General features: G+C 42.4%; 2 protein-coding genes across 2 annotated transcripts in view; both read right to left on the reverse strand.

Annotated features, from left to right (window-relative positions):
- The window catches only part of LOC124247662 (keratin-associated protein 4-2-like), a 654-nt gene extending 457 nt beyond the window's left edge, over positions 1 to 197 (reverse strand). Inside the window, 2 exon segments of the mRNA XM_046677175.1 lie at position 1; positions 4 to 197. The exon segment at position 1 is cut by the window's left edge and continues 457 nt beyond it. Of these exon segments, the coding sequence (XP_046533131.1) occupies position 1; positions 4 to 136 (134 nt within the window). The 5' untranslated portion in view covers positions 137 to 197.
- Positions 198 to 7,113: 6,916 nt separating this feature from the next.
- On the reverse strand, positions 7,114 to 8,268 carry LOC124247656 (keratin-associated protein 9-3-like). The gene has a single exon (XM_046677168.1). The coding sequence runs from the start codon at positions 8,216 to 8,218 to the stop codon at positions 7,604 to 7,606; it is 615 nt and encodes a 204-aa protein (XP_046533124.1). The 5' UTR covers positions 8,219 to 8,268; the 3' UTR covers positions 7,114 to 7,603.
- Between the last annotated feature and the right edge of the window lie 4,298 nt (positions 8,269 to 12,566).

The raw sequence follows: 12,566 nt of genomic DNA on the forward strand, positions 1-12,566 counted from the left end.
AGCAGACTGGGCGCAGGCAGCTGGACACTCCACAGCTGGGGCGGCAGCAGGTGGTCTGGCAGCAGCTGGGGCGGCAACAGGTCTCCAGGCCACAGCCCTGGTCAGAGCAGACAGAGCCACAACAGGAGCTGACCATGGTGTCAGAGGGTGGAGGTTCTGGCTGGGTTTCCAGGAGAGTGAGTTTCCCAAATGTGGGAGACTCCTTATCCCATGTCCACTTTTATACCCAGCTGAGGGGCTGCTGTCACCAGGTTGAGGGCTATTTCTTTGTTATTGTTTATCTTAATAGATAGGCAATTAGCAAATTAGTTAACTGTAGGGAATCTATATAAAGTTGGATAGAATGCATTTTTTCCTTCCTCTGAGGTAGGGTGCTTCCAATCCAGTCATTCCTCCTGAGTCACTCTTGTCTTCTTCCTTCTGTGTATCATCTAATTTCAAGGAGTCCTCAGCTTCCTCACTAGTTTGGTTGCCATGTGACACATCATTTGGAACTCAACACTCTAGGTATTGTCTTTAATGTTTTTTCTCACACCAGCCCTCAACTGGGACAGTGTGTCTGTTTTCTAAAGACTCTTGAGAAACACAAGGCGTGAGCACACCAGAACACTTGGAAGAATTTTTCTTGAAACATTTGAAGTGAAGAGTCAATAGCAATAAAGGTAAAGACTGAAAAATTGTACAACAGAAACATTTAAATGCCTACCTGGTTTTTTAAGCCTCAAACAAAACCGAAAAGCTTAAGAGCCAACTGGGAATAAATAATAAATATCTTAACTAATATAAGAGAAAAGAGCTGATTTCCTGAATGCATGAATATCTCTTATAACTCAGTAAGAAAAAAGGCCAACAACCAAATAGTCATTTCACTGAAAAAGAAATACAAATGGCTTTTAAGCTATTGAAATATGTTCTGTCTCACTTACAATTTAAAACGTTTTATTTGACCAGTTTATCCAATTATCAAATCGTCTATAGAACACCTACTGTGTGCCAGGTCCTGCCCTATGCTTTGGAGATACAACAGTGAATAGTTTAGAATGACAAATATAAAATTTTTACTTTGAAAGTTTTAACAAGTTGCTGAGGTTCTATGGAAGCAGACATTCTCATACACAGATGGCAGGGGTCTAAATTGGACCAATTTCTTTATAGCCTAATTTAACAGTTTTTATAGGATTTTTAAATGTGCATTACCTTTGATTGAGCAATTTCACTTCTGGAAATGTATTCAACAGGTACACTTATCCATGTGCTCCGGGACATAAATTCAAGATGTTGTTTGCAGCATTCTTTGTAAGAGAAAAGTCAGACTGAATTGTATTGTGGTCATGGAGGAGAATGTCCTTGACGTAGGAGAAAAGGTGTTTAGCAGTGATGGAGCATCATTTCGTCCTGAAATGAACGCTCTCTTCACTACTCTCACAAGTTCTCTAACTTTAGAATTATTTCCATAAAAAAAATTAAGTACACTTTTAAGGAAAAACAGGCCATCCGTATCCAATACAGACACCACCTTGCCTTCTAGTCTGAATTATTCAGGAAGGAGAGAAATAGGGAAGGAAGGAAAGCCACAAGAACATGTTTGTTTCTGCTGTTTTCCAGTTATTGAGTCTAATTTCACCGCATTTTGGTAAGAGAAAAAGACTTATGTTATTTCTGGTATTAAGATTTTCTTTGTAGCCTGTATGTTTTGTGAATCTTCTGGGTGTATATGAAAATTATGGAAACAATTTGTTAAACATAAGAGAGCATATAAATATCAATTAAACCTAAATTGACAATGGTCCTACTCAAATCCTCTATATCCTTCTTTATTTTCTCTTTCTAATGACCATGTTGAAATGGTTTGTTAAAGTCTCTCCTGCTACAACTGTGGTTTTATCATTTTTCCTTGCATTCATAATAGTATTTTGCACTTAGTTCCAATGTAGCTCAAAGTGCTTATGACAACCGGAAAGTTAATATAATGAAGACATGATTAACGCATCAACGAGAGGTCACTATTCCAGTCAAGACAAGTCCAGGCACTGTAGGCTTAGGATTCCGATCTAATTGGGCCCCAGTTCTATGGTGATTTTTTTGTGTAGAGATGGTTGCTTCTCTGTCTGAAGGCAAAGAGACAGCTAGGAGAGTCCCCTGCTCCTGCAAGTGAGTATCATGCTTTTTGGTACTTTGTATATAACAATTATCTTTGTAAGAACATGAATACTCTGCTTTCATCTGATCCTCTCCTTCACTTTGTCTTGTCTTGTGTGTCTGTGAGCTGTAAACCTTCCCCTGAATTTTCACATGACACAATTTCCAGTAATCAATCCTTATATATTACCCTCTTCCAATAAAATGATTCCTTTTTCTCACCAATATTATCAATATACTCTATCTGACATCTATCTTCCTATTAAATCCAAGATTTCACTGTCGGTTACCTGAGGGATGGGAACCAGGTCTCCATCAACTTATGTGCTTCTCAGAGCCCAATAGCACAAGGACCTTGCTAGGTGATCCATAATTCAATTATAGGAAAGAGGGCGTTCTTGTTTTCTCTCAGTTAACTTGATGGCAGCCATGGGGGGCAATCTGATTTGAGACAAAACTAATTATTTGGCATTTGCTCTGATGTAGGCTTTGATCCTACACAAAATCAGTTTTCTTTGTTTGCATGACGGAAACACAAACTTATCTCCAGTTCATAATCAACACTAAAAAATAATTAAGGGCCACAAATGTTTCAGATACAAAGAGAGTAAGTAATTGTCAAGACATAGCTATTTTATGACAAATCCATTGGGAAGGCCAAGCCATGCACAGCAATCATAGGAATTGGAACCTGTGCCCACAAAGTAGTGTAGACATTTGGCCATCTGACTGAACGCCAAGGTAATAGCCATAGAACTTGGTGTTTTTGTGTGGTATTTAGTTTAAATTGTTGCTTTTTAAGCAGCTGTATTTAGTTTAAATTGTTGCTTTTTAAGCAGTTGTATTTAGTTTAAATTGTTGCTTTTTAAGCGGTTGCTGGGCGTCATGACTGATGGGATGAATAAGCAGTGACACATCGGAGCAAGGCCAGTTGACATGGACAAAGGAAGTGAGAACAAGGCTGATGCTGGACTCACGGTGGTTGACTCAGGGCTGGGGGTGAGGAATGAAGTTCAACAACAAGGGGATCCGCCGCAGACTGGAGGGTGGCAGCAGCTGTGACAGCTGGAGGTGTTCGGCCACAGAATGGATGGCAGCAGCTGGAACTGTAGCAGAAGGGGTGGCAGCAGCTAGAAATGCGGCAGCTAGCGCAGCAGCAGGGGGACGCACAGCAGCTGAGGCGGCATCAGGTCTTCCTGCGGCAGGTGGTCTGGCAGCAGCTGGGCGGCAGCAGGTCTCCTGGCAGAGGCCTTGGCCACTGCCCTGCTCAGAGCAGAGGGAGCTACAACGAGAGCTGGCCGTGGTGTGAGGGGGTGGAGGTCCCGGGTGGGTTTCCAGGAGAGTGAGATTCTTAAATCCTTCTCTCAAATCCTGTTTATGCCCTGCTGAGGAGCTGTCGTTACCATGTCTTGGCTTATTTTCTTGCTATTTATCATGTTTAAAGAGAAATTATCAGACATTCTGATTGTGGCAGGACTCTGATGCAGAGTTAGCCTTTAGTATTGACCATGGTGCCAAGCCCAGAGCTGCGGATCCAGCTGCTGCCACCCTTGCTGCCTCCCTGGCTACTGTCAGACCACCTGCTGCCAGCCCAGCTGCTGCTGCAGCCCTTGCTGTGTGCCCAGCTGCTGCCAGCCTTCCTGCTGCTAATCCACTTGCTGCAGACCCACCACCCACTAGAGACATATTTCCTAGACCATTTTGCCAAAGTTACTCTTCCTGGGAGAAACTTGCTCCCTAAGCTCTGCTGAGAAACAACATGCTGCCACTGAGCTTGGTTGTCATCCTTTTCTACAAGGCTTATGAGTCTACCGAGAGGATGCAGCCTACTTCACTTTGATTTTCTTCTTCTTCATTTCCTTCTGATCATTGCAGCAAATGCTCGTCAGCTCCATCTGAATTTGACACGGATTCACAGTCTCAGGCTCAGCAAAATGATCATCACCTTTTGTGTCTATGGCAGTTAAACAGATTCTTATGACTGCATATTTAACTCTCCACAATGATTGGTATTGATCGTCTTTTTAGATATACCCATTAAATTTAGTAACTTCTGCCAGGTGACTCGACTCTTCACAATCACTCGAATTGTCTTTCCACTTGTTCTTTTCTAAGGAAATCTGTGTTCTCCTATCGTATGTGTTTTATTTGTCTGTTTGTTTATAGTACTTCCTTTATGAAGCCTTGCTTTCAAGTTTCATTTTTTATTTATTATCTCATTCGAGTCTCACAATGACCCCACAAGTTAGATGGAGCAAAGATTAGCATTCCTTTATCATTCTCATTTTAATGATCAAAAAATGGTTTGCCATACAACTGGTAACTGACAGAAGCAGGTCGTATGCACCAGTCTTTTGGTTCCAGGTTGAGGGCACTTTATACACTTCTTTTGCAAGTAGAGGTAACATTGGTTATTGGGCACAGAGAAAGTGTGCATTTTGAGTTGCTTCTCTGATGATGGAAATAATTATATCTTTCATATACAGAAGCCTTTTCTGCCTACAAAGCTCTTCTCAAATATTCTTCCCAACTTTATGACCAATAATGACTGCCTTTAAGAGTTTTAGTCAACAAAGGGAGCCCTTATACCTTCTTTGGGTTCTAGTCCACCACTGGTGCAATTTGTCACCAACAAGCAATGTGAGGGTCATTGGTATTCCTGGCCCTACCCTTGTCTGGAGGAACCTGTTCTTTGGTGTCATGGATTTGGCATCCTGTTATCATTTCGTTCATCGCAACAGAAACTTGAGTTAAGAATCACCCTTGCAAAGCTCACAACCTCAGGCCATGCTTTCTGGGCTACCAAACTTTGAGGCAATTTGGTCTCCTGATCTGGACATTGTTAAAGGAAGATAAATTTGTAGAGTCCTGAGAATTGAAGTTAACCATGCAATAAGCCTGTAACCTTTGACCCAATCATAATCTTTAGGCCAAAAAAGGAAAGAACAATTTCCCAAATTCTATGAGATAAAGACACATAAACTAAAGGAAATCAAAATCAGAACTTTGAGGAAAAAGAAAAGAAAAGGAGAAGGAAGGATGCATGATTCAAAGTCAAGATGGGCATTCGGTTGGTTCCCAAATGGAGGGAACCTGGATCTTCAGATGAAAAACTGAATAGTAAAGGGAATAGTGAAGGCACCCAGCAGTACAAGGGCTATTACAGCTCTAGGAGAAAAATAAGAAGTTTTGATAACAGCCATCTTCTTAAGAGATATTAAGGTGCTTTGGGTTACTTAACACACTAGATGTGACAGAGAGTGTGATCTTCCCAGAGGATACATCTGGAATTCTTTGCTGAATTACTAAACTTTCCAACATGGGGAATGGATGGGAAGAATTACCATTTGAATCGTGCATTCTTCCTTCTTCTTTCCTTCTTCCTACTTTCTTCTCTTTTTCCTGAAAATTCTGATTTGATTTCCTTTAGCTTACGTGTCTTTATCTCACAGAATTTCCTCAATTATCTGGGATTTGCCTCTTTTGTTTACACCTGTATCCCTGACTTAACTTAAATGATACCTCAAATTTACAAGTTAAACCGCCAGACCAAGGTACTCACAAGAAGCTATAACACATCCAGAGTTTAGTGCTGATCTAAATGACTAAAGGAGAAGTGATTTCATTACAACTATACTTGATTCCTGCAGAAACCTAATGGAATATGGTATATTATCATGGAATATCTTAAACTTTATCAATTGATAGCCCCACAAGCAGCTGTCATGACCCATACAGAACTTTTACAACGGGTTAGCAACTTCTGGTCTGAAAAGGCAGAGGAAAGCGGAAATACTCCCCGCAAAAAGAACTGGGAGCAGTACACATGGTTATATATTTGGTTTGGAAGAAAAGTGGACTGAGGAAATGATGTTCATGGGCTATTGGCAAGTGGTGGAAAAGTTGGTTGATTGGTCTGAGACCTGAAAGCAGCAAGATGGAAAGGTTAGAGGCACAGAGATTGGGAGAAGAATCATGTAGATAGAACTAAGTGTGTGGACAGAATGTGTTCCCTCTCTGTGTCCCAAATCAACGATGCCCAGAGGGTATCCACCAGTTACAAGGCACTGGACAACTAGGAGTTTGGGCAACTCATCCTGTCTCCCTCCTCAGGCGCTGTAGTACTTGCACAATAGCCCACGAGCAAAGCAGCCCTGGTGGCAGGGATAGAGGTTTTGCATGGAACCACCACGGTTGCCTCTGCTGGATGTGCAGTTAGTCAGTAGCAGAGACAGATGTTGAGCCCTTAATATGATAACATCCCTCATTAAAACTCACCACATCACACTGAAGCAAGTTGGGGCGGTGAGCACAATACAGAGTCTATGTTTTGCAGGGAATTACTTAATTCCTTTTTGCTCTAAAAACTTACTCGGGAGAAGGAAGCTCTACGAGAATTTGATTTACATGATACCAAAGAACAAGTCCAGATAAATGAGCCTTTCTCTCGTGAGGACACAATGGATGCTCAAAATTATCTGATGCAGACGAATTGCATGAGGGGTTGATCAGAGCCTGAGACAAAGGAAGTTTCTCTGCATTCATGAGAGCCCTTAAACGCAGCCATTGCTCCTCTGCCTGAAACTCAGCTGCTGCTCGCTGAGATGTGGGACACTGATTTGGGAAGAACTTTGTAAACACAAAAGTTATCTGCATATATGAAAGACTACTTCTTCCACCATTAAAGAAGAAACCCAAGAGCACATCTTGCTGGTGCTCAGTCCTACTTTCATCTCTACTTGTCTTGATATGTAAATGTAAGTGCCGTTGAGCAGAAGCAGAAGACCTAGTCTTTCTCTGAGTACGTCCATTTTCAGCTACGTAATGTTACACAGTGAAATTTTCTCATCTGAAAAATGGAGACTATAACTTGAGGGACGTTGTTATGAGGCTCAGAATGGATAAAGCATATGATATGCACTATGTATATAGGTCCTTATGTCAGGAATGCTGTACAATGAAACAAAACACAAGTGAGGGTGAATAAAGGTACAGGATTTATTATGAAATATAGGTAAGACCCCCTCCATCTAGAGAGACCGAAGTGATCACGAAAAGAAGAAAGCAGGGTACAAGAGCCATGAGTACATTGAAAAGAAAAACATGATTCTGAAGATTATTCAACAATTGCAGAAATCCATGTGAAAGTTGTGGGGATTTGTTTTTCTAAGTTACTTAGAGGAAGAGGGTAAAGATTCTGACTTCAGGTCAAAGCAGATCATGACTCCGGATGGAGGATGCAAGGATCTGGCACATGGTCCACAGACACCAGGAGGAGGAGAATTGGGGGAAGTCCTCTGCACTCCATCAAGCTTGTTCACAAGCTTTTCAACAGTCAGATGAGTAACAGAAATTTAGTGATAGCATGCTGGCTTTCAGCAACCTTGGGCAGTAAATGTGTCCTAGGAATGGCAAGGCCATAAAAAGATTGGTTTGTGCAGACGGTGGTTCTTTGGTGGGGTGATCAGCAGCAGGAAGGCTGGCAGCAGCTGGATCCGCAGCTCTGGGCTTGGCAACAAGGCAGGCAAACGCAGGTGGGGTGGTAGCAGGTTCTCCGGCAGTACACGGGTTCAGAGCAAGCTGGCTGGCAGCAGATGGTCTGACAGCAAGTTGAGGGGCAGCAAGGCTGGCAGCAGCTGGACTGACTGCAGGTTTGTCCACAGCAGCTGGACTCAGAGCAGGTGGGCTGGCAGAAAGGAGCGCTGCAGCAGGAAGGGCGGCAGCAGCTGGTCACACAGGTTGGTTGGTAGCAGGTGGTCTTGCAGCAGGTGACTTGACAGCGAGTTTGGGGGCAGCAAGGCTGGCAGCAGCTGGACCCACTGCAGGTTTGACCACCGCAGCTGGGCTCAGAGCAGGTGGGCTGGCAGCAGGGAGCGCTGCAGCAGGAAGGGCGGCAGCTGGTCACACAAGCTGGTTGGTAGCAGGTGGTCCTGCAGCAGGTGACTTGACAGCGAGTTTGGGGGCAGCAGGGCTGGCAGCAGCTGGACTCACAACAGCTGGACCCACTGCAGGTGGGCTGGCAGCAGGTGGTCCTGCAGCAGGTAGGCTGGCAGCAAGGGGAGCAGCAGGAGTGGGTCATGGTGTCAGGGGTGGAGGGTGGGCTCCTGTTCAGAGGTGAGTTTTCAAGAATCTGACGACTCCTTCTTTTCTGGGGCTTTTATACACTGACCCCCCCAAATTTGGACCAATGAGCAGGACTTTGCTTGTTGTTGTTTACGTTGTCTTCCAGAGTCACTGGGGGAGTTGTCATGGAGGAAGTTGTTCCCTAAATGTCATGAATCTTTAGAAATTAAGTGTTGAATCTGTTTCCTAATTGAAAATAACTCATATAAATCTTTTTCAGATCCAAGGAAGGCAGTCACATCATCAGCATCATTCCTGCTTCCATCACAATCTGATCATGTGATATATTTCCTGCTGACCTGGGGAGTCAGAGCAGTTGTCCCTCCCCAGCTTTGTCCCTTGGGTGTATGCAGATTGGGAAGTGTCCCTGGGGAGGGGCATGATGCTGATATGTTCACAGTGAGGAACTGAATCCGTGCTGAGTCTGTTTACCCACAAATCCTGAATCAAGACAACCACAGGCATCTCTCTCTGTAGCACCCTACCCATGTGTGTATCCCAGTACTATCAAAGACACTTGGGTGGAGGATGTTGGCACAATCTCTTCCATATGGCAAAGCAGGACTAAAGCAGGTGGGTTGAAGCAGAGGCAGTTCCCTGGGACTAAGGAAGCATCAGTCAGTTTTGGTCCTGGGTGACCAGTTGTCCTGATATGCCCAGGACAGAGGATTTTTCCCTGGAATTGAGTCTTTCAGCAACATAACTGGGGCAATTATAGATGAGTTTTGGCTTTTTTTTTTTGACCTTTATATAAATGAAAAAATATAGAATTATCTTTTCTTTACCGTATGATTGTAAGAGTCAACAATGCAATTATTTGTAGTGTATTCATTGTTTTTGCTGTATAATCTTCCCCTAAATGAATATGACACAATTTATTTGTTACTGTCCTCTTGGTAAACATGTAGATCTTTTTGAATTATTAAAAATAGTGCTTCTATGAATGTTTTCGCACAAGTTGTTTGGTAAACACATATAAACATTTCTTTGGATATACCCCTAGAAGTAGATTATTCATAGCATTGCTTGGTCAAAAAGCTTATTCTATTCACTGTGGAGGTCTTGCCCATCTTTCACTAGATTTCTTTCTAGATAATTTAATGTTTATGCTATTGTGTATGTTATCATTTAAGTTTTTAATTTTTAACTGTTTGTGACATACGGAAAAACAATTCATTTATGTATGTTTATCTTGTGACCAAACTCCCTTATTATTTTTAAAATTTTATACATAGATTTTTTTTTTTTTTTGGTTGTTGAGGAAGATTGGCGCTGAGCTAACATCGGTGCCAATCTTCCTCTATTTTGTATGTGGGATGCTACCACAGCATGACCTGACGAGCAGTGTGTAGGTCTGCACCCAAGACCTGAATCCATGAACCCTGGGCCACCGAAGCAGAGCGCACAAACTTCATTGCTTCGCCACCAGGCCGGCTCCGAGAGATTTGTTTTGGAAATTTTGCTAGCACAGTGACAGCAACTACAGATGATGATAGCTTCATTCATTTCATGGCAGTCTTTTTATCTTGTAAATTTTTTCTTTCCCTAGTGTAAGTGAGCATAAGTGAGGCCATCTTGTTAGGCTAACTGGCCCCAGCCCCTCCTCTGTGTGACTACTCGCTGCTCTGCACGTACTCTAAAAGATTCACATGCGCTCCTGATTTATGGCCTCTGCTTACATATATACTCCCTGGTACCTTGATAAATTAAAACTTTGTTCTATGAGTTTCTCTCCACAAACAGGCTGACCACAGGCGGGAGACACATCTACAAGGCATCCATCACAGCTGACAGAAGAATGGAACAATGTGACGCCTGTCATGCCTGGAGACCAACATCACTGGACCCCCTCCTTACTGCCCATTTTCCCTATATAACTGTCTCAAGATTCTGTAATCCGTGAAGATGGTTTTTTTGAGACATTAGTCTGCCATCTTCCCAACTATGCCGGCTAATTGAATCAAAACCTCCTTTCTTGATCTCTAACTTGTCGTGATTAATTGGCTCAGATTGTAGCCAGCAGAGCAAGCCCAACGCTCAGAATCACTAGTCTGCTGGGGGGCCTACAGTGCAATGATGAAGTGGGCGTCTTTGTGTATTCTCTATAGAGCAGAGACAATTCTCAATATTTCACAATTAAATAGGAAGCTTTCTGACTTTTCTATAGATTCTTCCAATCAGAGTAACTAGGCTTTTTCCATTCCTTATTAGCTAAGATATTCTACATTGGAAATGTGTTGAAATTTATAAAATGCTTTTTCTTTACCTATTGAGACGATCTTATGATGATTCTCATGTTTTTTTGGCGGACGTGATTTAAAAAACATTTGTTGATGTTCAAAGGTTAAACCAACCTTGTGTTTCTGAAAACAATTCAACGTGGTTATGATCATAGGTTTAGGGCACTGGATTTGATTTGCTTATATTGCGTTTAGGATACATGCTCTCACTGCGTCCCACAAATTTGTCCCCCTATTCTTACTCAGCTTCCTCCACCTTCTTTAAATAAGTCAGCCCTCAATGGGGCAAGATCCTCCTCCCCACTTTCTGTGACCCAGTTTGACCCTGCTGTGGCTCCTTGTAGTGGAATTTCTGAAGGCACTTTCATGCCCCACGAGACTAACCAGCAGAGCTGCTGCAGAGCACGGCTGGAGGAACAACAGTCCTCTTTTAAACAGATATACTAGAATATTCCACGGGTCACTTTCAGGCACACATGCCATGGAGAAAATCCCAAGGAGAAACTTGTAACCAAATAACTGAGGTTTCTTATCTACTTTGAACAGAGGCAACAAGTTCCTAATTTTCTGAAATTAACAATTGGTCATTTCTACAGCAATATTGCATTATTCTGGAGAACTTAAGTACGTTTTGCCTCACAAAACACAGGAGGTTGTTTTGTTCAACTAGATGGTTCAGAGGTTATGGATTGCTCAGAGTCATAAATGTGCATTGAACAGTTTCTTAATCCCAAACTTTATCAATATTTAATTTTCTTGAAAACATTTTGATCAGAACAAATTGCCGTAAATTTGGGGGAATACAATATATGGTCCATTTTTTTGCAGGGAATTATTTAATTCCTTGTTCTGTCGATACTCAGGAGACAGAGGCAATTCAGAATTTGATTTATGTGATACTAAGAAACAAGTCCCTTTAGACGAGTCTCATGAGGACACAGACGCTAGCAGTACTTGATGCAGATAAATTGACAGTAAAGGCTCCCTGAATTCATGAGGGCCCTAAAATGCAGTCCCCATTGCCCTAACATATAGCTGCTGCTTGCTGAGGTGTGGGAAACTGATTTTGGAAGGACTTTGTAAACAAATGTTATCTCTATATATGAGAGCTTATTCCATCGTTAAAGTAGAAATTCAGTTGCACATCTTACTAGTCCTCAGTATTCAATAGCATTGACGTCTATTGACATATAAATGTAGGTGCCCCTGAGCAGGGACCAAGGATCCAGTCCTGGATCTGAGTCTGTCCATTAGTAGCTATATGACACCACACAATGAAATTTTCTCATCTAAAAATGTGGAAAATAATTTATAGTGAGATGTTTTGCAGCTCAAGTTGGGTAATGCATATGGTATGCAATATGTATATAAGTTCCTAATTCAGAAATACTGTACAGTAAAGAAAAACAGTATATGGAATGAAAATGGTATAGAATATCATTAAGAAATATATAGACAACTCAAAGTGATTATGGAAAGAAGAAAGCAGGATAAAGAATCACAAGTACATTGAAAAAGAAAATATGATCATGAAGAGTATTGATCAGTTGCATAAACCAATGAAAAAGTTATGAAGATTTATTTTCCTAAGTTACTTAGGGAGAGCAGGTGGCCCTGACTTCAGAGTCCAAGCAGGGATCATAATTTCATATTGAAGATGCACAAAGCTGGCACATGATCCACATACACAAAGAGGAAGAGAACTGGGGGAAATTCTCTGCATTTCATCAAGCTGGTTCACAAGTCTTTCAACAGATAGATGAGTTACAGAAATGACGGTAGAGCATCCTGCTTGTCAGCAAAGCGTAGGAGTGAATTTGCCCCCAAAATGGCAAGTCAGCTAACAGAAGGCATTGTGTGCAGACGGTGGTTCTTTGGCAAGGTGATCAACAGCAACAAGGCTGGCAGCAGCTGGACTCACAGCAGGCTGGGCGGCAGCAAGGCTGGCAGCAGCTGGATCCGCAGCTCTGGGCTTGGCACCAAGGCAGACGCAGGTGGGGTGGTAGCAGGTTCTCCAGCAGTACACGGGTCCAGAGCAAGCTGGCTGGCAGCAGGTGGTCTGAC

The sequence above is a fragment of the Equus quagga genome, chromosome 11 (assembly GCF_021613505.1).
Source record: "Equus quagga isolate Etosha38 chromosome 11, UCLA_HA_Equagga_1.0, whole genome shotgun sequence".
Lineage (NCBI taxonomy): Eukaryota > Metazoa > Chordata > Mammalia > Perissodactyla > Equidae > Equus > Equus quagga.

What these genes read in the sequence shown, in the direction of transcription:
- LOC124247656 (XM_046677168.1), bottom strand. Translation starts at nt 8,218, where the DNA reads ATGACCCACTCCTGCTGCTCCCCTTGCTGCCAGCCTACCTGCTGCAGG.